The 27,400-nt window shown below is 44.4% G+C and overlaps 1 protein-coding gene across 3 annotated transcripts; it reads left to right on the forward strand.

Annotated features, from left to right (window-relative positions):
• Positions 1-272: 272 nt before the first annotated feature.
• LOC139573088 (DENN domain-containing protein 3-like) lies at positions 273-27,354 on the forward strand. 3 transcript variants are annotated; one of them, XM_071396141.1, is made up of 25 exons: positions 275-621; positions 3,027-3,181; positions 3,291-3,579; positions 3,784-3,899; positions 4,058-4,185; positions 4,268-4,373; positions 5,417-5,536; positions 7,919-8,137; positions 8,382-8,497; positions 8,956-9,111; positions 9,448-9,544; positions 9,634-9,737; positions 11,318-11,502; positions 12,491-12,647; positions 16,150-16,514; positions 17,844-18,103; positions 18,433-18,603; positions 21,317-21,446; positions 21,771-21,881; positions 24,077-24,216; positions 24,882-25,039; positions 25,455-25,588; positions 25,791-25,909; positions 26,161-26,298; positions 26,689-27,354. In XM_071396141.1, exons 2-25 carry the CDS (start codon positions 3,098-3,100, stop codon positions 26,893-26,895), a joined length of 3,810 nt encoding a protein of 1,269 aa, XP_071252242.1. In that variant the 5' UTR covers positions 275-621; positions 3,027-3,097; the 3' UTR covers positions 26,896-27,354. The 3 variants fall into 3 exon arrangements, 2 of the variants coding, with proteins under 2 accessions (XP_071252242.1, XP_071252243.1); XM_071396142.1 differs by having other exon boundaries at positions 276-621; positions 21,774-21,881; XR_011674540.1 differs by lacking the exons at positions 26,161-26,298; positions 26,689-27,354 and having other exon boundaries at positions 273-621; positions 25,459-25,588.
• The last annotated feature ends 46 nt before the right edge of the window (positions 27,355-27,400 follow it).

A 27,400-nucleotide genomic window follows, 5' to 3' on the forward strand; every position in this document is an offset into this window, starting at 1 on the left:
ACTAACCTGCTGACCCTAACACTGTTAATTAACAGGGTATGTGTGTACAAATGGAGGATAGGTAATGAATGCACCTTTACATATCAAAATGCTAACCCTCCCCAAATGTGTGCAACTGTAATTAAAATAACCAGCAGTGGTTGCCTTTGAAGAAGCGGAATCTTTATACCTTTATTGCGACTTTGTTAAAACACTAAACTTAAATTGAGTGTTGTTGCATTGTTACAATGTTGCAAATTGCTCACTAGATGGCACTATAACAAAGTCGATAGAGAAACCGAATGAGTCTTCTGACATAATTTAATATCGCAGTTTTGTTAAGTAGGAAATGCAGCTAATTAACTTCTACGACAGCAAATTAGAATGCACAAGGTTTTGAATTCTTTACAAAAGTAGGAGCAAATGCATTTTTCCAGTACGCATGATTTTGTATCCTTTCTGAAAGCAGGAAGCAGCACGCTGTTAATCGCAGTCAGACAGATAACAGCATTTTCTGGGAAGGTCAATTCAACTGCATTGTTTACAAAGGTGTTTTGATTGTCTCTTTCGGTGGCTACAAATTCATTCAAACGAATGTCAGTGACTTTGGCCCGTGGTCTTGGATTACCGATGGACCAACAGGTTGGTGAAGATCATTACTTTGCATTTGAAGTAAATCAGTTAAAGACTAACTTTCTGTTTTGACAATTTACATTTTTACATGTAGCTGAGCTACCTTCTATATTTTAAGAAAACATGAATATGCTTTGACAGTGATGTATACACGGTAGCTATTGATTGACACACAACATGGAATTTGATCATCACATGCTCTTGGCCTATAAAGGTATCTTGGCTCTTTCAGTATGGCTTGTATGGAAAGAGTGCGGAGGTAATCAATGTTGCCAAGTTTTCCAGAGACACCAGTTCATCAATGGAAACTAAATGCATTGCATGTCAGTCAAACAGTACTGAACAGGCTGGGAATATGGGGAGATAAGGGGATTAAGCAGACGAAAGGAGTGTCAGATTTGAGCCTATTTCACTGTAACGCATTCATTTTAGTGCTGCTTCTAATTGTCTAGTTAAGACTACAGCTGCAAAGGACTTGTGACATAAGCTGCTGAAATCACAAAGCATTTCATGGTTTCAGTTCTGCAGCTATAATGACGTGATGCATGTGTATAATATGAATGCTTGTTGCTCTCATATGCACAGCTATGCGGGAACTGGTGACAGGTCGCTTTTCAGACAGGACCATTAGAAAATCACATAAAATCACACCTCTATTGTAGATGCCAAAGGGATATGTGTGCAGTTACTAAGTTTTTTTTATTACTTTTTTTAAAAATCTAAAAAGTAATTTATTTTCAATCCAGTAGCACTAGGCCACCCACCCACCCATCATAAAGTGAACTGTGCCACTCCTCAATAGAGTGTTTTCAGTGACCTATTGAAGGGTATCTCCATCTTCACCACACATGAATCCAATTTGCCCAGAAATTCCCCTCAAGCAGGGAAATTCAATTAAAGTTGGTTTATCTTGTATCTCCTGAGGTGGCTGCCTTTACAGAGGAGACGAGCTTGTACTTTACATGACTACAGCTGTATTTCCTCCAACTCTGCTTTGTTGTTTGGTGAGGTGATGCCATAATTGCTTTTGATGACACCTTTTTAATGGTTTCTCAGAGCAGAGGATGTTCTTTTCAAATCAAATCAAAGTTTATTTGTCCCGTGCGCCGAATACAACAGTTGTAGACCTTACAGTGAAATGCTTACTTACAGGCTCTAACCAATGGTGCGGAAAAAAAAGGTGTGTGTGTAGGTAAGTAATGGTGTTGATGTGAGCCATTACCAGCCTTTCAAAGCACTTCATGGCTACGGACGTGAGTGCTATGGGTCTGTAGTCATTTAGGCAGTTGCCTTTGTGTTCTTGGGCACAAGGACTATGGTGGTCTGCTTGAAGCATGTTGATATTACAGACTCAATCAGGGACATGTTGAAAATGTCAGTGAAGACACCTGCCAGTTGGTCAGCACATGCCTGGAGCACACATCCTGGTAATCCGTCTGGCCCAGCAGCCTTGTGTATGTTGACCTGTTTAAAGGTCTTACTCACGTCGGCTATGGAGAGCGTGATCACACAGTCGTCCAGAACAGCTGATGCTCTCATGCATGCCTCGGTGTTGCTTGCCTCGAAGCGAGCATAGAAGTGATTTAGCTCGTCTGGTAGGCTCGTGTCACTGGGCTGCTCGCGGCTGTGCTTCCCTTTGTTGTCTGTAATAGTTTGCAAGCCCTGCCACATCCGACGAGCGTCGGAGCCGGTGTAGTATGATTCAATCTTAGCCCTGTATTGACGCTTTGCCTGTTTGATGGTTCGTCGTAGGGCATAGCGGGATTTCTTGTAAGCTTCCGGGTTAGTCCCGCACCTTGAAAGCGTCAGCTCTACCCTTTAGATCAGTGCGAATGTTTCCTGTAATCCATGGCTTCTGGTTGGGGTATGTACGTACAGTCACTGTGGGGACGACGTCCTCAATGCACTTATTGATAAAGCCAGTGACTGATGTGGTGTATTCCTCAATGTCATCGGAAGAATCCTGGAACATGTTCCAGTCTGTGATAGCAAAGTAGTCCTGTAGTTTAGCATCTGCTTCATCTGACCATTTTTTTATAGACCGAGTCACTGGTGCTTCCTGCTTTAATTTTTGCTTGTAAGCAGGAATCAGGAGGATAGAGTTGTGGTCGGATTTACCAAATGGAGGGCTAATTTGGTTTATTGGCCTAGTAGTGATCAGGTGAGCTGTGTTTCAAGCCTGAGCCTCTTGGCTTGTTGTTGTAAATATCTATTAAAAGGTGATATAATATAATAAGCAGGATGTCATGTGCTCCTTATCTTGTTAGCCAGCTGCTGTGATCAAGGGTATAACAACTTGCCCAAATGAACAAGCTAAGGAGTGTGACTCATGTTTCTGAAGAACAATCTCTTTCTGTCTCTCGCCCTCTCTTTCTCTGTCTCTCTCACCCTCTCTCTCTCTCGCTCATCCAAAGCACAAATCCCATGCTTGGATGTGATTCCACCATTGTGAGCCTGATATACAGAGGAGGAAAGACAGGTTCTGATGGCAGACCATCTTCCCTCAGGGTTACTGGAAGCATGTGTTGTCGTCGGAGCCTCTGGGGATAAACTCAAGGAGGTCTACCAGGTAATGCCAATCAGCAAATTTATTTTTGAATACAGAGCTTATTATAGAGATGAGCTAGATCGTTGATTAGAAATGTTAAATGGAGGTTAACATGGATTGTTCTCTTTAGTCTCTACAGCAGGGCAACAGGACAACAGACATCCTTTTTTTAGACCCAGAGGTCTTGCAAGTCCACGTGCCTCCGTTTGTGACCAAAGAGAATGCAGTTGAGTCCGGTGTCCCCAGAACCTTCAGTCGAGTCCAGTGCAGACGGTCCTTCATCAAGAAGAAGGAGAGGCCAGTGGTGGCTCCTAGTGGCCCTGGAGGGGCCGGGAGCAGTGAGGGGGCCACTGTCACGGAGGATGTCAGCGTCCCCAAGGACATCGACCTCATGGCCCTGCCCCAACTCTGCTTCCCAGGTAGAGGTATATTTTGAGGCTGATAGCCAGTTAAATGTGTCATTGTTGGGATTATAAAGATGACCCGAGGTAAACACCATACCAAAATGAAGGCTGACAGACATCCCTATTTACAATGTCATTAAAACATTCGCTCGAAGACATCGCCCAATGCACTGTCTAACAATCGAGACATACAAATAATCCTTACTTTTCTGAAATCAGGGGGGCTTCAAGTAACAAATGAACCAAAAGAAGAGCGTTTTCACTTTCTAGTCTTCACGGATGTGTTCGGTAACCAAACCCATGGAGTGGTGGTTCAGTGTTGTAGACCATTTCAGGTGGGAGTCTTTCCTTTTTATTATCCTGCATAAACATGTGATCATTATCATTATAAAGCTGTGCAAAACAAAACAGTGTTAAACGCTTTCGCTATGACGCTCCTTCCTGCGAAAGACTCAATGCTCACACAGTTGATTTGTCACTTCTGTCCTTGTAGGAAGGGTCAGTGTTCTATCAGAATGGACACTGGTCGTCCACCAGGACCACTAAGCTCTACACTGCGTATGCCATCTGTGTCATATCCAAGCATCCTTATTACAATGCTCTGAAGGACTGTCTGTCTTGGTAAGGGTCAATAGGTCTTCAATACAGCCCGTATCTGTGTGTTGTCATTTCCTAAATCATTCTCTTCTGTACACTTCCGTAGTTTGCTGGTGCAGCTTAGAACATGCAGGTTGTCTGAAGAGAGGGTGAAGGAATTTGCAGCCAAACTGTCTCTAGTGCCCATTCCACCCCCTGGACAACTACATGTGGTGAGCTGCTTTCTGTTATCCAGTCCATCTATCCACACTGCTAGGCTACCTGAAGTGCCAGTGGTCGGTCGTATTTGAACACCACTCACTCTACATGGACTATGCATTGTTGGGGTTTGATTCTTCCTTTTATTTTTTATTTATTTTTTATTTCACCTTTATTTAATCAGGTAGGCTAGTTGAGAACAAGTTCTCATTTGCAACTGCGACCTGGCCAAGATAAAGCATAGCAGTGTGAACAGACAACAACACAGAGTTACACATGGAGTAAACAATAAACAAGTCAATAACATAGTAGGAAAAAAAAGAAAAAAAAAGAGAATCTATATACAATGTGTGCAAAAGGCATGAGGAGGTAGGCAATAAATAGGCCATAGGAGCGAATAATTACAATTTAGCAGATTAACACTGGGGTGATAAATCACCAGATGATCATGTGCAAGTAGAGATACTGGTGTGCAAAAGAGCAGAAAAGTAAATAAATGAAAACAGTATGGGGATGAGGTAGGTAAATTGGGTGGGCTATATACCGATGGACTATGTACAGCTGCAGCGATCGGTTAGCTGCTCAGATAGCAGATGTTTAAAGTTGTTGAGGGAGATAAAAGTCTCCAACTTCAGAGATTTTTGCAATTCGTTCCAGTCGCAGGCAGCAGAGAACTGGAAGGAAAGGCGGCCAAATTAGGTTTTGGCTTTAGGGATGATCAGTGAGATACACCTGCTGGAGCGCGTACTACGGGTGGGTGTTGCCATCGTGACCAGTGAACTGAGATAAGGCGGCGCTTTACCTAGCATAGCCTTGTGGATGACCTGGAGCCAGTGGGTCTGACGACGAACATGCAGCGAGGCCCAGCCGACTAGAGCATACAGGTCGCAGTGGTGGGTGGTATAAGGTCCTTGGTCCTTCATTTCTCCCCCCTCTCTCCATCCTACAGTCAGAATAAAAATGACAAAACAAATACAAACTACTACTACCACCACCTCTTCCTTCTTCCTTCTTGTGTACTGATATTGATGATGTGCTCACCCCTGACTGTGCCCAGGTGTTCAACCTGAGACCCCTGATGATCGTACTGCCTTCCAGAGAGGACGAGGAACACCCCGCTGTAGACCTGGACCTCCATTTGCCCTTCCTGTGCTTTAGGTCCAAACAGATTTTACAGGTGAGTAGAGAGTTATGTTCAGACTGGTAACAGCATTTTCTATGATGAGCCATTCAACTGAAGTGTTCGGAGTGATGTTTTGACTTCTGCCCTGCCTGGCAAGAACTCTGCTTTTTCTGCTCTGCTCTACTCGACTCTTTCTGCTCTGCTCTTTCTGCTCTGCTCTTTCTGCTCTTCTCTTTCTACTCTGCTCTTTCTATTATGCTCTACTCTTTCTGCTCTACTCTGCTCTTTCTGCTCTACTCTGATCTACTATACTCTGCTCTTTCTGTTATACTCTGCTCTTTCTGTTATGCTCTATTCTTTCTACTCTTCTCTTTCTGCTCTACCCTTCTCTTTCTGCTCTACTCTTCTCTTTCTACTCTGCTCTGCTCTCCTCTTTCTGCTCTGCTCTTTCTACTCTGCTCTACTCTGCTCTTTCTACTCTACTCTACTCTTTCTACTCTACTCTGCTCTACTCTGCTCTTTCTACTCTACTCTGCTCTTTCTGCTCTGCTCTACTCTTTCTGCTCTACTCTCCTCTTTCTGCTCTACTCTATTCTTTCTGCTCTACTCTGATCTACTCTTCTCTTTCTGCTCTACTCTGCTCTTAATGCTATACTCTACTCTTTCTGCTCTACTCTGATCTACTCTTCTTTCTACTCTACTCTTTCTATTATGCTCTACTCTACGCTTTCTACTCTACTCTTTCTGCTCTGCTCTTTCTGCTCTTTCTACTCTACTCTGCTCTGATCTACTCTTTCTGCTCTGCTCTTTCTACTCTACTCTGTCTGCTCTGCTCTTTCTGCTCTTTCTACTCTACTCTGCTCTGATCTGCTCTACTCTGCTCTTTCTACTCTGCTCTTAATGCTCTACTCTACTCTTTCTGCTCTGATCTACTCAGCTCTACTCTGCTCTTTCTACTCTATTCTACGCTACTCTGCTCTTAATGCTCTACTCTACTCTTTCTACTCTGTTCTCTGTTCTACTTTACTCTGCTCTTAATGCTCTACTCTTTCTGCTCTACTCTGCTCTTAATGCTCTACTCTACTCTGTTATACTCTGCTCTACTCCTTCTGCTCCTCTCTTTCTGCTCTACTCTGCTCTGATCTACTCTACTCTTTTCTTTCTGCTCTACTCTGCTCTTTCTGTTATACTCTGCTCTACTCTTTCTGGTCTTTCTGCTTGACTCTGCTTTTTTCTTTCTGCTCTGATCTACTCGGCTCTACTCTGCTCTTAATGCTCTACTCTTTCTGCTCTGTTATGCTCTGCTCTACTTTCTGCTCTACTCTCCTCTTTCTGCTCTACTCTGCTCTTTCTACTCTGCTCTTTCTGTTCTAATCTTCTCTTTCTGTTCTACTCTGCTCTTTCTACTCTTCTCTTTCTGCTCTTTCTGTTACTCTGCTCTTTCTACTATGCTTTACTCTGCTCTTAATGCTCTACTCTACTCTTTCTGCTCTACTTGTCTCTTTCTGCTCTACTCTGCTCTTATCTACGCTTTCTTCTCTTTCTGCTCTACTCCTCTCTTTCTGTTATACTCTGCTCTTTCTACTTTGCTCTACTCTTTCTGCTCTACTCTTCTCTTTCTGCTCTACCCTACTCTGATCTTTCTGCTCTACTCTTCTTTTTCTGCTCTTTCTACTCCTATCTTTCTGCTCTTTTTGTTATACTCTGCTCTACTCTGCTCTTAATTTTCTACTCTACTCTGCTCTTTCTACTCTGCTTTACTCTTTCTGCTCCACTCTTTCTGCTCTGCTCTGCTCTTTCTACTCTACTCTGCTCTTTATGCTATATTCTGCTCTACTCTTTATGCTCTACTCTGCTCTTTCTGCTCTACTCTGCTCTTATCTATGCTTTCTTCTCTTTCTGCTCTACTCCTCTCTTTCTGTTATACTCTGCTCTTTCTACTTTGCTCTACTCTTTCTGCTCTACCCTACTCTGATCTTTCTGCTCTACTCTTCTTTTTCTGCTCTACTCTGCTCTTTCTACTCCTATCTTTCTGCTCTTTTTGTTATACTCTGCTCTACTCTGCTCTTAATTTTCTACTCTACTCTGCTCTTTCTACTCTGCTTTACTCTTTCTGCTCCACTCTTTCTGCTCTGCTCTGCTCTTTCTGCTCTACTCTGCTCTTTATGCTCTACTCTACTCTTCTTTTTCTGCTCTGCTCTACTCTGCTATTTCTGTTCTTCCCTGCTCTACTCTTTCTACTCTTCTCCTCTCTTTCTGCTCTACTCTACTCTGATCTACTCTACTCTTTCTACTCTGGTATTTCTACTCTGCTCTTTCTGCTTTACTCTGCTCTACTCTGCTCTTTCTGCTCTACTTTATTTTGCTCTACTCTTTCTACCCTGCTCTCCTCTCCTCTGATTCTATTGACCCCTGGCCCTGTGTTGGTTTGCCCAGATCATCACTGGTATTCTGATGGAGCAGAGGGTAGTGTTCTTCTCAGCTGACTGGGCCCGCCTCACCCTGGTGGCCGAGTGTTTCATGCTCTACATCCACCCCTTCCACTGGCAGCACCCCTACGTGCCCATCCTCTCAGCCCAGATGCTGGACTTCATCATGGCCCCCACCGCCTTCCTCATGGGCTGCCACCTCAACCACTTTGAGGAGGTCGCTGCGGTAGGAGGCTTTGTATTAGTAGTAGTAGTTTCTTTATTGCAACCTTGGTACATCCTTTATATAACCATGGTTATGTTGTTGTGTTATTTGATGTCGGACAACAATATGATTTTCATGATGTCGTTACGTCAAGTGTTGCCTAACTGTTGTCCATTTCCAAACAGTTGAAATGTCATAGCAGTTGGAGAAAGAAAAGCTTTGACTTTTGAATGTTTTTGGAACTCTCTTCTATTCTCTGTGACAGGAAACAGACGACCTGATCTTGATTAATATTGATGATGGAACAGTGTCTTCTTCCTGCTCAGAGACTGTCGACCTACCAGACGTCCCCTTCGTTTCGGCAGAGTGTTTTACCAAGCGGTAGGACCCCCCCCCCCCCCAAATGGCACCCTATTCCCTATATAGTGCCCTACTAGGGAATAATGTACTACTTATGGGCCCTGTTAAAAAGTAGTGCACTATATAGGGAATAGGGTGCCATTTGAGAATCAAATCAAATTGTATTCGTCACATGCTTCGTAAACAAGAACTGTGGACTAACAGTGAAATGCTTACTTGCGGGCCCTTCCCAACAATGCAGAGAGAAACATGTAGAACAACAGAATAACAGGAGGAATACATAGACAATGCAGACTATGTGCTCTGTTCTGTGCTGAAGCTCCCTACAACTGAAATGACACACCCATTGTCTCAATAACACAGAATGAGGTTATTGCGAGGTAGAATATCACATCAGTTATCACTCACAGTCATGCTTATATAACATTGTTTCTGTGGCAGTGAGTGAACAACAGGTTTCTCTTCCTGCTGCTCTACAGGAGGAAGGGCCTCCAGCTACAATATGATCTAGAGCTGTGTCACCAAGGGGCCGGCGCAGATGTTAATGACATGCGCATGCTGAGGAGACAATGGCAGCAGAACCTGAACTGGGAAATACAGAAGGTTACCTTGGAGCTCATTGTCAACATGTTCAGGTCAGTCGTGCTGTTCAGACTGTTCAGACTGTTCAGACTGTTCAGACTCTCTTTCTGAGGTGCAAGGCTCAAAGTATGACATCATCATACACATCGGGTGGACTTCTTTCTTACAGACATCAACAAGTGAATTCAAATCTGTCAATACTGCTCTCCCTTGAGTAATGCTCACACTGGAAAGAGCCAATAGTGGCATATGTGAGATTTTGTTGGTGTTGTATCTGTAAGGAGGAAGTCAACCCGGTGAGGTGTAGGAAGATGTTCTATTTCCTAGTGTTTAAAGGCACTAATGTAGCCCGTGTATTAATGGTCCGCTGCATCTCTGCCTTTCATCAGGGATGTCAGTGGTCACCTGAACTATGAACACAGAGTGTTTAACAGTGAAGAGTTCCTGAAGACCAGAGAGCTAGCTGACCTACCCTTTTATAAAAAGGTACATGTTGAAGTAGCCTCTCAGATCACCATCACTATAAAGAGTACGGTTGATTCCTACACTCAATTTATACATGTGTATCCGTATAGGTCTTGGAGACACACATCTTTCATTCATTCCTGAAGGACCGCCTCAATAGGAAGATGGATGCTTTCACACGCATGGAAGTCAACACTCGCTCAGAGACACAGAAGTAAGCTCTCACTTACAATATCCCTTTCCTGCTTTTCCCTTCCCCTACCCTCCAACTCACTTTTCTCCCTGATGGGTACAGTGATGGTTAGAACGAAGCCTGAGTTATGGCACTGCTGGTAACCTGCCTGGACATGTTATGGAATTCAGTCCAATTATTAATGTATAGGACACACCGCTGCAAACCTGCTTTGTTAACATCAAAGGAAGAGTTTCTCCACAAGTCTGATCCAGTTATCCAGTCTGTTGGATGTTGTATTGTTGTTGAATATTTGAAAATACAGCAGAGGGGTTTTTCTCAAACCTCTCTTTGAGAACCACCATCCATTTACAGTGTTTGAGAGCTTCGATGATTAGTTGACCAGTTGGTAATAAGTTGACCAGTTAGGCTTGGTGAATAGTTGACCAGTTAGGCTTGGCGATTAGTTGACCAGTTAGCCTTGGCGATTAGTTGACCAGTTAGCCTTGGCGATTAGTTGACCAGTTAGCCTTGGCGATTAGTTGACCAGTTAGCCTTGGCGATTAGTTGACCAGTTAGCCTTGGCGATTAGTTGACCAGTTAGCCTTGGCGATTAGTTGACCAGTTAGCCTTGGCGATTAGTTGACCAGTTAGCCTTGGCGATTAGTCGACCAGTTAGCCTTGGCGATTAGTCGACCAGTTAGCCTTGGCGATTAGTCGACCAGTTAGCCTTGGCGATTAGTCGACCAGTTAGCCTTGGCGATTAGTCGACCAGTTAGCCTTGGCGATTAGTCGACCAGTTAGCCTTGGCGATTAGTCGACCAGTTAGCCTTGGCGATTAGTCGACCAGTTAGCCTTGGCGATTAGTCGACCAGTTAGCCTTGGCGATTAGTCGACCAGTTAGTGCTGGAATAGATCAAATAAGTGAAAGAGACTGGCTAGGGATACTGGAGGAGCGATTTGGGAAATGATTGAATTCTGTTACATAGCACCCCACTGCAAACATGCTATATATATGGCTGGGGGAGATTCGGGGTCTTGTATGGTATATAGGGTCTGGTATGGTACTCAGTCCTGTATGGTATTTAGGGTATTGTATGGTATACAGTCCTGTATGGTATTTAGGGTATTGTATGGTACACAGTCCTGTATAGTATTTAGGGTATTGTATGGTATACAGTCCTGTATGGTATTTAGGGTATTGTATGGTACACAGTCCTGTATAGTATTTAGGGTATTGTATGGTATTTAGGGTATTGTATGGTACACAGTCCTGTATGTATATTATGGTATTGTATGGTACACAGTCCTGTATGTATATTAGGGTCTTGTATGGTACACAGTCCTGTATGTATATTATGGTATTGTATGGTACACAGTCCTGTATGTATATTAGGGTCTTGTATGGTACACAGTCCTGTATGTATATTAGGGTCTTGTATGGTACACAGTCCTGTATAGTATTTAGGGTATTGTATGGTATACAGTCCTGTATGTATATTAGGGTATTGTATGGTATACAGTCCTGTATGTATATTAGGGTATTGTATGGTACACAGTCCTGTATGTATATTAGGGTCTTGTATGGTATACATTCCTGTTTTATATGTGTCTGATGTCAGAATGAAGGCAATGACAGACAACCCCAGGAGGCCCACCATGCAGGAAATGGCCAGGAAGTATAGCAGCGACCCAGAGAAGCGTCTGAACAAGAGGCTGGGGATGAGCCTCCCCAACCTGGGAGAGGAGCGCCATCTCAGCCTCCTCAGACAAACCTCCATCAAGAAGATCATTATCCCTGACAGTGGTGAGTACACTCTTAGAAAATATGCTTCCAAAAGGGTTCTTCGGTTGTTCCCATAGTGTAACCCTTTTTGGTTCTAGGTAGAACACTTTTGGTTTCCATATATAACTCTCTGTTGAAAGGGTTCTACATGGAACCAAAAAGGGCTTTTCAAGGGGTTCTCCTACCCTTTTGGATACTAGATAGGAACTTTTTTTAGGAAGGTTACAACATTCCAGCAATTTTCCCCAAATTCCCAGCTTTTCCAGAAATCCCAGTTGGAAGATTACTGGAATCAGGACGAAGTAAGTATGACATCATCCAACCAGGATTTCTGGAAAACCAGATTTTGCAACCCTAGCAGTGGGAGGACTAATAATAGCTACCCACTGATTAACACATATACTGTGATGTTAGTAACATTACACGGTTACATGAACATTACTCCGTAACATTATGCACTGTCTAAAGGACTACTCTACATAACACTGTCATAACGGATGTCATAACAAATCATGTCTGTTGTCAGCTAATGAAAACTGACTTAACACTAAATAGTTTGTGTTATAACAGTGTAATGTGGCTCTTATGACGGATGGTTTAAGTAAAGTGTAGGTCATTAGGCCTTGACTTCTGTGAACAAGAAGATTCATCTTAAAGGGAATTTTCACAAATGTTCAACTTCATATTCATCCTCAACATATGTTAAAATGGCGTCTTTCTATGTTCGGTAGTAAAAAAGATAGAGGGAGATAAGTGTTTGCAATGACATCATCGTTGTGCATCATGTGATTTTAACCAATTATGAGGAGGCATTACCTACTAATTGCCTCCTAATTGTCTCCTAATTGGTTGATAATGTCATTGGAAACACATCTTCCTCACTTTTTTACTACAGAACATAGGAACACGCCATTTTCACATATGTTGATGTTGGGGTGGTGCTGGAGATGATTTATATAAAGTAGACCCTTTTTGTTTGCAGTGTCACACTCTGTCTTTTTCTAAACAGCCTTCAAGATCCTGCCCAAGCCTGTGAAGATCTTCAAGCTGCCAGAATTTCCTCCTCCCATGGTGCACCACCATGTCCAGAACTACTATGGAGAGTTGATCATACTACTGGGGAAGGCCATCCTCTGTGTTCCTGAGAACTCCACCCTCCTGGCCAGGTACTTAGTTTACAACATAGGGATTATTCATTTTATTAAGTCACACTTTAAACACACTACATCTATAAAATAAAACTTCCGGCGCCGAAAAGAGATGGCCGCCTCGCTTCGCGTTCCTTGGAAAATATGCAGTATTTTGTTTTTTTATGTGTTATTTCTTACATCGGTACCCCAGGTAATCTTAGGTTTCATTACATACAGTCGGGAGGAACTACTGAATATACGATTAACGTCAACTCATCATCGTTCCTACCAGGAATATGACTTTCCCGAAACGGATCCAGTGTTTTGCCTTCCACCCAATACAATGGATCTGATCCCAGCCGGCGACCCTGTGCGACGCCGTAAAAGGGGCAAACGAGGCGGTCTCGTGGTCAGGCTTCGGAGACGGGCACATCGCGCTCCACTCCCTAGCATACTACTCGCCAATGTCCAGTCTCTTGACAATAAGGTTGATGAAATCCGAGCACGGGTAGCATTCCAGAGAGACATCAGGGATTGCAACGTGCTCTGCTTCACGGAAACATGGCTAACTCAAGAGACGCTAACGGAGTCGGTGCAGCCAGCTGGTTTCTTCATGCATCGCGCCGACAGAAACAAACATCTTTCTGGTAAGAAGAGGGGCGGGGGGGTATGCCTTATGATTAACGAGACGTGGTGTGATCATCATAACAACACACAGGAACTCAAGTCATTCTGTTCACCTGATCTAGAACTCCTCACAATCAAATGTCGACCGCATTATCTACCAAGGGAATTCTCTTCAATCATAATCACAGCCGTATATATTCCCCCCCAAGCAGACACATCGATGGCCCTGAACGAACTTTATCTGACTCTTTGTAAACTGGAAACCACACACCCTGAGGCTGCATTCATCGTAGCTGGGGATTTTAACAAGGCTAATCTAAAAACAAAACTCCCTAAATTCTATCAGCATATCGATTGTGCTACCAGGGCTGGAAAAACCCTAGATCATTGTTATACTAATTTCCGCGACGCATATAAGGCCCTCCCCCGCCCCCCTTTCGGAAAAGCTGACCACGACTCCATTTTGTTGATTCCAGCCTACAAACAGAAACTAAAACAACAAGCTCCCGCGCTCAGGTCTGTTCAACGCTGGTCCGACCAATCTGAATCCACGCTTCAAGACTGCTTCGATCACGCGGATTGGAATATGTTCCGCACTGCGTCCAACAACAATATTGACGAATATGCTGATTCGGTGAGCGAGTTCATTAGGAAGTGCATTGACGATGTCGTACCCACAGCAACGATTAAAACATTCCCAAACCAGAAACCGTGGATTGACGGCAGCATTCGCGTGAAACTGAAAGCGCGAACCACTGCTTTTAACCAGGGCAAGGTGACCGGAAGCATGACCGAATACAAACAGTGTAGCTATTCTCTCCGCAAGGCAATCAAACAGGCTAAGTCCCAGTACAGAGACAAAATCGAGTCGCAATTCAACAGCTCAGACACAAGAGGTATGTGGCAGGGTCTACAGTCAATCACGGATTACAAAAAGAAAACCAGCCCCGTCGCGGACCAGGATGTCTTGCTCCCAGACAGGCTAAACAACTTTTTTGCCCGCTTTGAGGACAATACAGTGCCACTGACACGGCCCCCTACCAAAACCTGCGGGCTCTCCTTCACTGCAGCCGAGGTGAGTAAAACATTTAAACGTGTTAACCCTCGCAAGGCTGCAGGCCCAGACGGCATTCCCAGCCGCGTCCTCAGAGCATGCGCAGACCAGCTGGCTGGTGTGTTTACGGACATATTCAATCAATCCTTATCCCAGTCTGCTGTTCCCACATGCTTCAAGAGGGCCACCATTGTTCCTGTTCCCAAGAAAGCTAAGGTAACTGAGCTAAACGACTACCGCCCCGTAGCACTCACTTCCGTCATCATGAAGTGCTTTGAGAGACTAGTCAAGGACCATATCACCTCCACCCTACCGGACACCCTAGACCCACTCCAATTTGCTTACCGACCCAATAGGTCCACAGACGACGCAATCGCAACCACACTGCACACTGCCCTAACCCATCTGGACAAGAGGAATACCCATGTGAGAATGCTGTTCATCGATTACAGCTCAGCATTTAACACCATAGTACCCTCCAAACTCGTCATCAAGCTCGAGACCCTGGGTCTCGACCCCGCCCTGTGCAACTGGGTCCTGGACTTCCTGACAGGCCGCCCCCAGGTGGTGAGGGTAGGTAACAACATCTCCACCCCGCTGATCCTCAACACTGGGGCCCCACAAGGGTGCGTTCTGAGCCCTCTCCTGTACTCCCTGTTCACCCACGACTGCGTGGCCATGCACGCCTCCAACTCAATCATCAAGTTTGCGGATGACACTACAGTGGTAGGCTTGATTACCAACAACGACGAGACGGCCTACAGGGAGGAGGTGAGGGCCCTCGGAGTGTGGTGTCAGGAAAATAACCTCACACTCAACGTCAACAAAACAAAGGAGATGATTGTGGACTTCAGGAAACAGCAGAGGGAGCACCCCCCTATCCACATCGACGGGTCAGTAGTGGAGAAGGTGGAAAGTTTTAAGTTCCTCGGTGTACACATCACGGACAAACTGAATTGGTCCACCCACACAGACAGCGTCGTGAAGAAGGCGCAGCAGCGCCTCTTCAACCTCAGGAGGCTGAAGAAATTCGGCTTGTCACCAAAAGCACTCACAAACTTCTACAGATGCACAATCGAGAGCATCCTGTCGTGCTCTATCACCGCCTGGTACGGCAACTGCTCCGCCCACAACCGTAAGGCTCTCCAGAGGGTAGTGAGGTCTGCAGAACGCACCACCGGGGGCAAACTACCTGCCCTCCAGGACACCACCCGATGTCACAGGAAGGCCATAAAGATCATCAAGGACAACAACCACCCAAGCCACTGCCTGTTCACCCCGCTATCATCCAGAAGGCGAGGTCAGTACAGGTGCATCAAAGCAGGGACCGAGAGACTGAAAAACAGCTTCTATCTCAAGGCCATCAGACTGTTAAACAGCCACCACTAACATTTAGCGGCCGCTGCCAACATACTGACTCAACTCCAGCCACTTTAAAAATGGGAATTGATGGAAATTATGTAAAAATGTACCACTAGCCACTTTAAACAATGCCACTTAATACAATGTTTACATACCCTACATTACCCATCTCATATGTATATACTGTACTCTATATCATCTACTGCATCTTGCCATCTTTATGTAATACATGTACCACTAGCCACTTTAAACTATGCCACTTTATGTTTACATACCCTACAGTACTCATCTCATATGTATATACCGTACTCTATACCATCTACTGCATCTTGCCATGCCGTTCTGTACCACCACTCATTCATATATCTTTATGTACATATTCTTTATCCCTTTACACTTGTGTGTGTGTATAAGGTAGTAGTTGTGGAATTGTTTATAAATCATTTATAAGCAAAGTCCTACTACTCTCCATACAACCCTTTCTCTATTTCCAAGGTACTTCTACCTGCGCGGCTTCATGAACACGCTGTGTTCCAAGCGTCTTGACGCCCTCAGCGACTTCCAGAACCTCTACAAGACGGACATCGAGATCTTCCCCACCGACCTGGTGAAGGCGCTCGTGGACTCGCTGCAGAAGGACGAGCGCTTCCAGGCGGACCGGCGGCCAGAGCTCAAGCGGCTCATTTTCAAGGTGAAGACAGACAACGAGATGGTGCTGGTCCAAGCTGACGACCACGTGAAGAAGTTCCAGCTCCCTAAGACCCACATGCTGCAGGAGGACTTTGTGAAGCGCATCCAGGAGTCTGGGATTGTGAAAGACGTCGCCACCATCCATAGGCTGTTTGAGGCTCTCACTGTGGGTAAGTTGAGACTTACCATCCATAGGCTGTTTTGAGGCTCTCACTGTGGGTAAGTTGAGACTTATCATCCATAGGCTGTTTGAGGCTCTCACTGTGGGTAAGTTGAGACTTACCATCCATAGGCTGTTTTGAGGCTCTCACTGTGGGTAAGTTGAGACTTACCATCCATAGGCTGTTTGAGGCTCTCACTGTGGGTAAGTTGAGACTTATCATCCATAGGCTGTTTGAGGCCCTCACTGTGGGTAAGTTGAAACTTACCATCCATAGGCTGTTTGAGGCTCTCGCTGTGGGTAAGTTGAGACTTACCATCCATAGGCTGTTTGAGGCTCTCGCTGTGGGTAAGTTGAGACTTACCATCCATAGGCTGTTTGAGGCTCTCCCTGTGGGTAAGTTGAGACTTACCATCCATAGGCTGTTTTGAGGCTCTCACTGTGGGTAAGTTGAGACTTACCATCCATAGGCTGTTTGAGGCTCTCACTGTGGGTAAGTTGAGACTTACCATCCATAGGCTGTTTGAGGCTCTCACTGTGGGTAAGTTGAGACTTACCATCCATAGGCTGTTTGAGGCTCTCGCTGTGGGTAAGTTGAGACTTACCATCCATAGGCTGTTTGAGGCTCTCCCTGTGGGTAAGTTGAGACTTACCATCCATAGGCTGTTTTGAGGCTCTCACTGTGGGTAAGTTGAGACTTACCATCCATAGGCTGTTTGAGGCTCTCACTGTGGGTAAGTTGAGACTTACCATCCATAGGCTGTTTGAGGCTCTCACTGTGGGTAAGTTGAGACTTACCATCCATAGGCTGTTTGAGGCCCTCACTGTGGGTAAGTTGTGACTTATCATCCATAGGCTGTTTGAGGCTCTCACTGTGGGTAAGTTGAGACTTACCATCCATAGGCTGTTTTGAGGCTCTCACTGTGGGTAAGTTGAGACTTACCATCCATAGGCTGTTTTGAGGCTCTCACTGTGGGTAAGTTGAGACTTACCATCCATAGGCTGTTTGAGGCTCTCACTGTGGGTAAGTGAGTTAGAGGTCAGGCCTCTCGTTGACAGGACATGGAAATACATGAGCAGTACAGTATGGTTGTACTATAACAATAAGATCACCCATGATAGTAAACGAGTGATTGATCTGTCAATAAAGTTTGAAATACAGTACCACTCTGCCTAGGAACACGGTGTGTATCATCTGATTATCCTTACTTCTGTTTCCAGGGCAACAGAAGCAGATTGACCCAGAGGTGTTCCGTGTGTTCTACACCTTCTGTTTCCAGGGCAACAGAAGCAGATTGACCCAGAGGTGTTCTGTGTGTTCTACACCTTCTGTTTCCAGGGCAACAGAAGCAGATTGACCCAGAGGTGTTCCGTGTGTTCTACACCTTCTGGAAGGAGACGGAGGTGGAGGCCCAGGACGTTCACCTGCCAGCTGAGGTCATAGAGCACCTGGACAACAACGAGTGTGTCTACAAGCTGTCCTGCTCCATCAAAACCAACCAGGGAGTGGGTAAGATCGCCATGACACAGAAGAGGCTCTTCCTGCTCACTGACGGGAGGCCTGGGTTTATCGAGATCACCAAGTTCAGAGACATAAAGGTGTGGTTACTTTATGTTTAGGCAGTAGTAGTAGTACTGTTCAGGGATGAGTTTTCTAAAAACTTTGTAGTCCTAAAATAATCTTTGACAAGTTTAGGCAATGGATGAAAGATGATCTTAGTGCTATGAAGCTTTTGGAAACTCACTCAGTAATGAATAATACTGAAGGGTACATTGGTATGACTACAGTGTATTGCCATCAATGTTTGGCTTTGTTCAAATGAAAATCTGCCATGATGACGATGACACATCTGATATTCCTCTCCTAGTTGAATGCATTCAGTTGTCCAACTGACTAGATATTCCCCTTTCCCTCTCGTCTCTGTCAGGAGGTGAAAATCTCCTTTGCTCCTTTCCTGCTGTTGAAGATCCCGTCTCTGAAGATCAAGTGCAGTCTGAGGAAGGAGGTGTTTGAGGCCAACCTGAAGTCTGCGTGTGACCTGTGGAATCTCATGGTCAGAGAGATGTGGGCTGGGAGGACGATGGCAGACGACCACAAGGTAGGATATACACTGGATCTCAGACTGGTGCTGCGTTCAGTAGGGTATAATGTAACCAAGTTGAATTCATTCAACTAACCCCTTCAGCTTGAAATACCCCAACCCGCACCATGGAATTGCTAGCTTTTCGGTGGCGCAGCAAAGCTGTTAAGCAGTGCAGTGACTTCTGTTAAACACTTTGTGGAACGTGTGGGTAGAAATATTAGCATAGTCCATTTCACCCTCCTGAATGCGTTCTGTCGTTATTCATAGTCTGAGAAAAACATGTCACATGTCACATTATTTTATTACTGTATTATGAAAAAAGTATAAGATCGGTTGGCACCTAAAGGGATATTACAGTACAGGCTTGTCCCACCCCTCTGGCCTGATGGTTTCCTCCAGGCTTCCTAAAGGGATATTACAGTACAGGCTTGTCCCACCCCTCTGGCCTGATGGTTTCCTCCAGGCTTCCTAAAGGGATATTACAGTACAGGCTTGTCCCACCCCTCTGACCTGATGGTTTCCTCCAGGCTTCCTAAAGGGATATTACAGTACAGGCTTGTCCCACCCCTCTGACCTGATGGTTTCCTCCAGGCTTCCTAAAGGGATATTAATCTTACAGTACAGGCTTGTCCCACCCCTCTGGCCTGATGGTTTCCTCCAGGCTTCCTAAAGGGATATTACAGTACAGGCTTGTCCCACCCCTCTGGCCTGATGGTTTCCTCCAGGCTTCCTAAAGGGATATTACAGTACAGGCTTGTCCCACCCCTCTGGCCTGATGGTTTCCTCCAGGCTTCCTAAAGGGGATATTACAGTACAGGCTTGTCCCACCCCTCTGGCCTGATGGTTTCCTCCAGGCTTCCTAAAGGGATATTAATCTTACAGTACAGGCTTGTCCCACCCCTCTGGCCTGATGGTTTCCTCCAGGCTTCCTAAAGGGATATTACAGTACAGGCTTGTCCCACCCCTCTGGCCTGATGGGTTTCCTCCAGGCTTCCTAAAGGGATATTACAGTACACGCTTGTCCCACCCCTCTGACCTGATGGTTTCCTCCAGGCTTCCTAAAGGGATATTACAGTACAGGCTTGTCCCACCCCTCTGGCCTGATGGTTTCCTCCAGGCTTCCTAAAGGGATATTACAGTACAGGCTTGTCCCACCCCTCTGGCCTGATGGTTTCCTCCAGGCTTCCTAAAGGGATATTACAGTACAGGCTTGTCCCACCCCTCTGGCCTGATGGTTTCCTCCAGGCTTCCTAAAGGGATATTACAGTACAGGCTTGTCCCACCCCTCTGACCTGATGGTTTCCTCCAGGCTTCCTAAAGGGATATTAATACATTTATTTATTTAACCTTTATTTTTATTTCACCTTTATTTAACCAGGTAGGCTAGTTGAGAACAAGTTCTCATTTACAACTGTGACCTGGCCAAGATAAAGTGTGACACAGACAACAACACAGAGTTACACATGGAGTAAACAATAAACAAGCCAATAACACAATAAACAAGTCAATGACAAAAGTCATTTAACTAGGCAAGTCAGTTAAGAACGAATTCTTATTTCCAATGACGGCCAACCGGGGAACAGTGGGTTAACTGCCTTGTTCAAGGGCAGAACGACAGAGTTTTACCTTGTAAGCTCTGGGATTCGATTCAGCAACCTTTCGGTTACTGGCTCAATGCTCTAACCACTAGGCTACCTGCTGCCCCATGTTGCAGTACAGGCTTGTTCCACCCCTCTGCTCTGCTGGAAAACATTATGTTTTGTCCTTATTATATTCTCCTAATGTGATCTCCCAAACTTAATGTGATCTCCCACGCTGTTTAATTGGCTGTACTCATTGTACATTGTAATGTGTAGTAGGTTGTGTATATATACTTGTAAGACTATGTCTCTCTTATAGGATCCTCAGTACAGGCAGTGTGTGTATAAGTTGTCATGTTCCCTTTAAGGATCCTCAGTACAGGCAGTGTGTGTATAAGTTGTCATGTTCCCTTTAAGGATCCTCAATACAGGCAGTGTGTGTATAAGTTGTCATGTTCCCTTTAAGGATCCTCAGTACAGGCAGTGTGTGTATAAGTTGTCATGTTCCCTTTAAGGATCCTCAGTACAGGCAGTGTGTGTATAAGTTGTCATGTTCCCTTTAAGGATCCTCAGTACAGGCAGTGTGTGTAAGTTGTCATGTTCCCTTTAAGGATCCTCAGTACAGGCAGTGTGTGTATAAGTTGTCATGTTCCCTTATAGGATCCTCAGTACAGGCAGTGTGTGTATAAGTTGTCATGTTCTCTTTAAGGATCCTCAGTACAGGCAGTGTGTGTATAAGTTGTCATGTTCCCTTATAGGATCCTCAGTACAGGCAGTGTGTGTATAAGTTGTCATGTTCTCTTTAAGGATCCTCAGTACAGGCAGTGTGTGTATAAGTTTCATGTTCCCTTATAGGATCCTCAGTACAGGCAGTGTGTGTATAAGTTGTCATGTTCCCTTTAAGGATCCTCAGTACAGGCAGTGTGTGTATAAGTTTCATGTTCCCTTATAGGATCCTCAATACAGGCAGTGTGTGTATAAGTTGTCATGTTCCCTTTAAGGATCCTCAGTACAGGCAGTGTGTGTATAAGTTGTCATGTTCCCTTTAAGGATCCTCAATACAGGCAGTGTGTGTATAAGTTGTCATGTTCCTTTTAAGGATCCTCAGTACAGGCAGTGTGTGTATAAGTTGTCATGTTCCCTTTAAGGATCCTCAGTACATGCAGCAGGCTTTGACTAACGTCTTGCTCATGGATGCTGTGGTTGGGTGCCTTCAGAGCCAGAAGGCCGTATTTGCCGCCTCCAAACTGGCATACTTTGACAGAGTGAAACATGAAGGTATGCATTATGGTCCAGATGCACTGTCAATTTAGTTTTTGTTGCATATAAATCATCTGTAAGCTTTACCATTTGTGAGTTTAATGGTGGGGTTCCAGACACAGATCTAGCCTGGTCCTGGACTAAAACACAAACTCAATGGAGAATCATTGAACATGTATTTAGTCCAGGAGTTTCCAGGACTAAGGATCAAGTATACAACTAAATCAACAACATCGGATGTCCCTCTGAAGAACAATAGTGTGTGATATTCATTGTGATTTCCTGTAATCAGGATAGTGATTCATATTCTGATATGTCATTTTCTGTTTCGTTGTCTGTAAGCAGTTCCTATGATGGTTCCAAAGACGACATCGGAGACGTTGAAACACAAGATCAATCCATCACAAGACCTCCCAGCTCCACAGACTGTACAGGTCTTACTGTACACACCAGGTGAGGGGAAACAGACTGTACAGGTCTTACTGTACACACCAGGTGAGGGGAAACAGACTGTACAGGTCTTACTGTACACACCAGGTGAGGGGAAACAGACTGTACAGGTCTTACTGTACACACCAGGTGAGAGGAAACAGACAGCTGAGTTTCTATTACTCTACACACCAGGTGAGGGGATACAGACAGCTGAGTTTCTATTACTCTACACACCAGGTGAGGGGATACAGACAGCTGAGTTTCTATCATAGTTTCAGTCTCTTATCTTCACTCTGATGTATCTGCCTGTAAGATAGAAGCTGTTTACATGCCAGTTAAGTGCATGTCCTAACATGTTCTGTAAGGCGCATGTCCTAACATGTTCTGTAAGGTGCATGTCCTAACATGTTCTGTAAGGTGCATGTCCTGTAAGGTGCATGTCCTAACATGTTCTGTAAGGTGCATGTCCTAACATGTTCTGCAAGGCGCATGTCCTAACATGTTCTGTAAGGCGCATGTCCTAACATGTTCTGTAAGGTGCATGTCCTAACATGTTCTGTAAGGTGCATGTCCTGTAAGGTGCATGTTCTAACATGTTCTGTAAGGTGCATGTCCTAACATGTCCTGCAAGGCGCATGTCCTAACATGTTCTGTAAGGCGCATGTCCCAACATGTCCTGCAAGGCGCATGTCCCAACATGTCCTGCAAGGCACATGTCCTGCCAGGCGCATGTCCCAACATGTCCTGCCAGGCGCATGTCCCAACATGTCCTGCCAGGCGCATGTCCCAACATGTCCTGCCAGGCGCATGTCCTGTAAGGCACATCTGAGTGGAAACCAGAGGAGCTTTGAAGCCGTAATAGTTGGCTGCAAATACACACTAGTGGAAAGCACCCAGACAGGCCTAATTGTTTGTCTACTCTCAGCTGTTCATGTAGATGAGTACATGTGCCATGTATTGTCAAAGTTTGTGTCATTTCTTCACACTTGTCAGGTGTGGTAACTTATGAACTTGTTGTACTGTACAGTGTGAGTCAACAAAACTTAATATATCACTGACCGGCTCAACATTTTAATATATATATCTTTTTTTTACATTGGTTAAACGTAGAGGCTCAGAGCTACAAAATGGCATATCATACACTGCATTTTTGAGGAACAATGGGAAAGTAATTCTGCTTTGAAAGTTGATAAACTTGTAAACTCACTTTTGAGAAAAAGGACATTGAATGTTTTGGTACCTACTGGAGAACACTCCTTTGTCTACACCCATTCAGCATTATTCACACACTCTTAAGCCAGCCCCACCCATCTCTTTAAGGATTCACATGTGAGGTCATGTGATCAACACTGAGTACTGTAGTAAAGATTAAGACTAAAAGTGGTAGTAGCCTACAATAAGGAAACATTCCAGGTAAACAAAGTGTCCAGATAAAAATATTTAATAAATATTAGATGACTCTTACCCAGACACACTTGTCTAAATTGATGGGTCATGTGAAAGAAATGCTATAACCCCCAGCCACATCATGTTGTGTAAAAAGTATTAGTGTCATACTAGAGTAAATGTAAAGATACCTTAATACAAAATGACAAAAGTAAAAGTCACCCAGTAAAATACTACTTTAGAAAAAGTCTAGAAGTATTTGGTTTTAAAAATACTTAAGTATCAAAAGTAAAAGTATAAATCATTTCAAATTCCTTATAGTAAACCAAACGGCCTAATTTTTATTGTTTTATTTTTATTGACGGATAGCCAGGGGCACACTCCAACACTCCAAGACATAATTTACAAATGAAGCATTTGTGTTTAGTGAGTCCACCAGATCAGAGGCAGTAGGGATGACCAGGGATGTTCTCTTGATAAGTGCTTGAATTGGACCATTTTCCTGTCAAAATGTAACGAGTACTTTTGGGTGTCCAGGGAAAAATGTATGGAGTAAAAAGTACATTATTTTCTTTCTGTAGTGAAGTAAAAGTTGCCAAAAAAATAATAGTATGATCTCAAAGGCACTGAAAAACCCCAACATATTCTATGTTGTAATGCAGAGCTACAGTGTATACCGTATACATATAATCTATATGCCTGTGGGAGTATCCATTGACTGGCTGACCCATGGATTGTACATTTTAAGTTTTAGTGTATTTGATTTTGATGTAGACATTCGCAGGCTGAATTGCTGTGACTGACTACAGTCTCTCTCTCTGTTTATCCAGGCCAGTTGAGTTACTCGGAGGCAGACGGTGATGGGAACCCCAAGCTGTGGTGTGCCCTCAGTGGTGGGAAGGTGGTTGTGTTTGACGCAGCCAGCTGGTCCATGCAGCAGAACTGTGTTCAAGTGGGATCCTCCCAACTGGTATGATGTCTGCAAGCAGACACGTACCATTTCCCCTGCGCTCTCCCTGGACTATCGCTTGAGCCTTCCTACTAGGCTCTGTTCCAATATCCACATTAGTGTAGCAGAACACTTAGAGAGAAGCATTGGATTTGGCCATGCATTCTAAGGGTTATATGCTAGTGTGGATATTGGAACATGTCCTTTGTTTCCGTGAAATTGCTTACAGATATCCTTTGAAAAGAAATTGTTATATTGAATTAAGTACACAGTGATCTCTTTCTCTCCCTCTCTAGCTCTCTGTTTCACTTGTTCTCTCTCTCCCTCTCATCTCTCTCTTTCTCTACCTCTCTCTCTCTTTCTCCCCCCTCTAGTTCTGTTTCACTTGTTTTCTCTCTCTCTCTCTCTCTCTCTCTCTCTCTCTCTCTCTGTCTCTTTCTTCTGTTGATAGTGTTTCCTCCTTTCTGTGGTCTCATGAGGCATGAACAGGAGTGCCTACCATTCACATGACAGTGGATTAAACCTGGATATGTATGCGTCCAAAATAGCACCCTATTCCCTATATAGTGCACTTCTTTTGACGAGAGTCCTATGGGCCTTGGTCGAAAGTAGTGCACTATATAGGGAATATGTGCCATTTGGGACACAATGTATGTGCTGAATACGTGGCTTTATTATGTGCACAGAACTGCATGCTGAGATTGGACCAGGATCAAGTATGGATTGGCTCCCAGGATTCCATCATTTACATAATTGACACTCGCAGCATGTCCTGCAATAAGCAGCTGACAGAGCACAGGCATGAGGTTATGGACTTTGCCCTGGAGGAGAGTGACAAGATGAGGTAAAATGTTACACATATAGTTCTGTATGTCTGTGTCCCACAGGGCACCCTATTCCCTATATACTGTAGGGCACTCTTTCATGCTACAGTCACTTCACCCTCACAAACTGTTAACCCATGTGTGATGCTCAGGATTCTATGTTGAAGGAAGGATCATGTGTTAGAACTGCCTGTTCAAATGACCAATGCACCTATTGCAGAAAGTAGTTCTAACTGTCCTCACCCCAGTATCATTTTGCAAGGCTCTTAGAACATGGAGTGTTCAGTATTCTGATGTCTATTTCCAACCAGCAGATGGCAGCAGTGTACTTAAACTACAATTTACTTTGCCCTCAGTGAATCATCAGTAGTTAGACCACAATCAGGCTTCTACATGGTGCTTGTTTTAATCCAACTGTCCTCTCCTCCCTCCCAGCCAGACATACTCCTGTAGTGCCGATGGAACAGTCATTCTGTGGGACCTCTCAACGCTAAAAGTGAAAAAGCAGTTTCAACTGGCCTGTGATTGGCTTATGTCCATTCAGCTCTTCAATGGAACACTGTGGTGCTGTAAGTAAACTCACTCAGTCATAGTTGTACTCTAACTCTATATTATTATTATATTCTTTATATACTCCTATGTATTGTATACCCTGCCAATGATCAATTAACAAAGTGTGTCAACTGACCACAAGATAACATGCTAACAACAGCAAGCATCTGGACATAAACTTTTGTTTGTTTTGTTCCCATCTATTGTAATGTTGACTAGGTGCCAGAGACGGCATCATTGAACTGAGGAAGGACGGAACCCCACATCGTAAGATGACACTTCCTGAGGATCTACGGAGCATGCCCACTGAGTTCAGCAGCCTCATCCTCTTCGTAGAGGTAGTAGGCCCATGTTCCCTTCATCTTAGAGATTTCACTGAACCAAGATCTTTATCTCATGCTAGGCTTTCACCTTGGAGATTTCACTGAACCAAGATCTTTATCTCATGCTAGGCCTTCACCGTGGTCTCCAAGTGGCCTCAATAATCAAGCCAGACACTATGTATTTTTGCAGCCTTCCAACAGTCAGTTTGTTTGTAATGGGTGTCATGAGCTGATGGCTAAACCAGTCCACTGTGTGTTTCTTTCAGAGGGGCCAGTTGTGGACGAGCTGTTCTGATTCTGACGAGCTCTGTCTCTGGCACTGTAAAGACCTGACCAAGCCTTTCCTGAGGGTGCAGCTGCAGAACTGTACAGGGGTCAACTGTATGATCAAGGTTAAGAATCAGGTGAGAAAATAATGGTCTCAGTTGGATGTTCCCACCTGCTGTTCTTTGCATGTTTTGCTGGTAACACTTTATTGGAAGGGTACCAACATAATAACCTCTTTAACACGTTACTATTAACACATACAAAACACATTCATAGGATTCTGTCAACAACAGTCTTTCTCAGGTGTTGCAATTTCTACAAAAGCTTGTAAAGTAGCAGTTAAAATAGTACAGTACTTAGAAATGATACCATACATTCCACCCTCCCATCATTATTTTATCTTCTTTCTCATAGTAACGATCAGAGTGTCCAGAGCGAACGCTGATTTCTATTTCGGTAGTAAATGTCACAGTACAACTGCAAATCCTCAACAAGCATTGTTTGTCTCCTCCCCCTCCCTCGTCCAGATCTGGGTTGGCTGCAGCGGGCCGAGCCCTGACCAATGCAGGGTGAGTGGGAAGATCTACATAGTGGACACAGAGAGCCACAGTGTAGAGAAAGAGCTGATTGCCCACACAGACAGTGTCCAAGCACTGTGCTCTGCAGAGGGCCGCTATGTACTCAGCGGCTCCGCCTGCCAGGATGGCAAAATCGCCATTTGGAAGGTTGAGTAGAGGATGAGTAGCCTGCTCCAGTATCTGTCCAGTATCTGTTTGTGTGGTTTTGCCAACTCTTTTAAGTGAATAAAATGTTTGGCACAACAATGACAGGAGTTTCCTAAACAGCAGAAACTACCTTGTTCAAAAATCCTGGTGAGGACCCTGCTATTCCCTTTATAGTACACTACTTTTGACCAGGGCCCTATAGAGAATAGGGTGCCATTAGGGACGTGGCCAGTGAGGCTCAGGGATGATCATGAAGAACCCTGTCATCCTCTGTTCTCTTTAAGTTGGGGTCTGCCTGTATATACTGGATGATGATAATGTAATAGCATTTCTCTGACTGTTTCACAACGTTTTGATTTATTTCACTAACAATATTCTGGATACACTAAATGTCTTCTTTCAGATTCATATTTCTGCCTCACCCTTGTCTTAGCTGTCACATACAATAATAAAATGATTGTACAGTTATTTTTTTTTATTCCTATGCTCATTCATGCAAGTCAGCCTTTCTTTC

Source organism: Salvelinus alpinus, chromosome 4 (genome assembly GCF_045679555.1).
Source record: "Salvelinus alpinus chromosome 4, SLU_Salpinus.1, whole genome shotgun sequence".
Taxonomy (NCBI): domain Eukaryota; kingdom Metazoa; phylum Chordata; class Actinopteri; order Salmoniformes; family Salmonidae; genus Salvelinus; species Salvelinus alpinus.

What these genes read in the sequence shown, in the direction of transcription:
- LOC139573088 (XM_071396141.1), top strand. Translation starts at nt 3,098, where the DNA reads ATGGCAGACCATCTTCCCTCAGGGTTACTGGAAGCATGTGTTGTCGTC. An exon ending in CCCCTGGACAACTACATGTG is followed by an intron (nt 4,374 to 5,416) that starts GTGAGCTGCTTT and finishes GACTGTGCCCAG; the next exon opens with GTGTTCAACCTGAGACCCCT. An exon ending in TGATCAAGGTTAAGAATCAG is followed by an intron (nt 26,299 to 26,688) that starts GTGAGAAAATAA and finishes TCCCTCGTCCAG; the next exon opens with ATCTGGGTTGGCTGCAGCGG.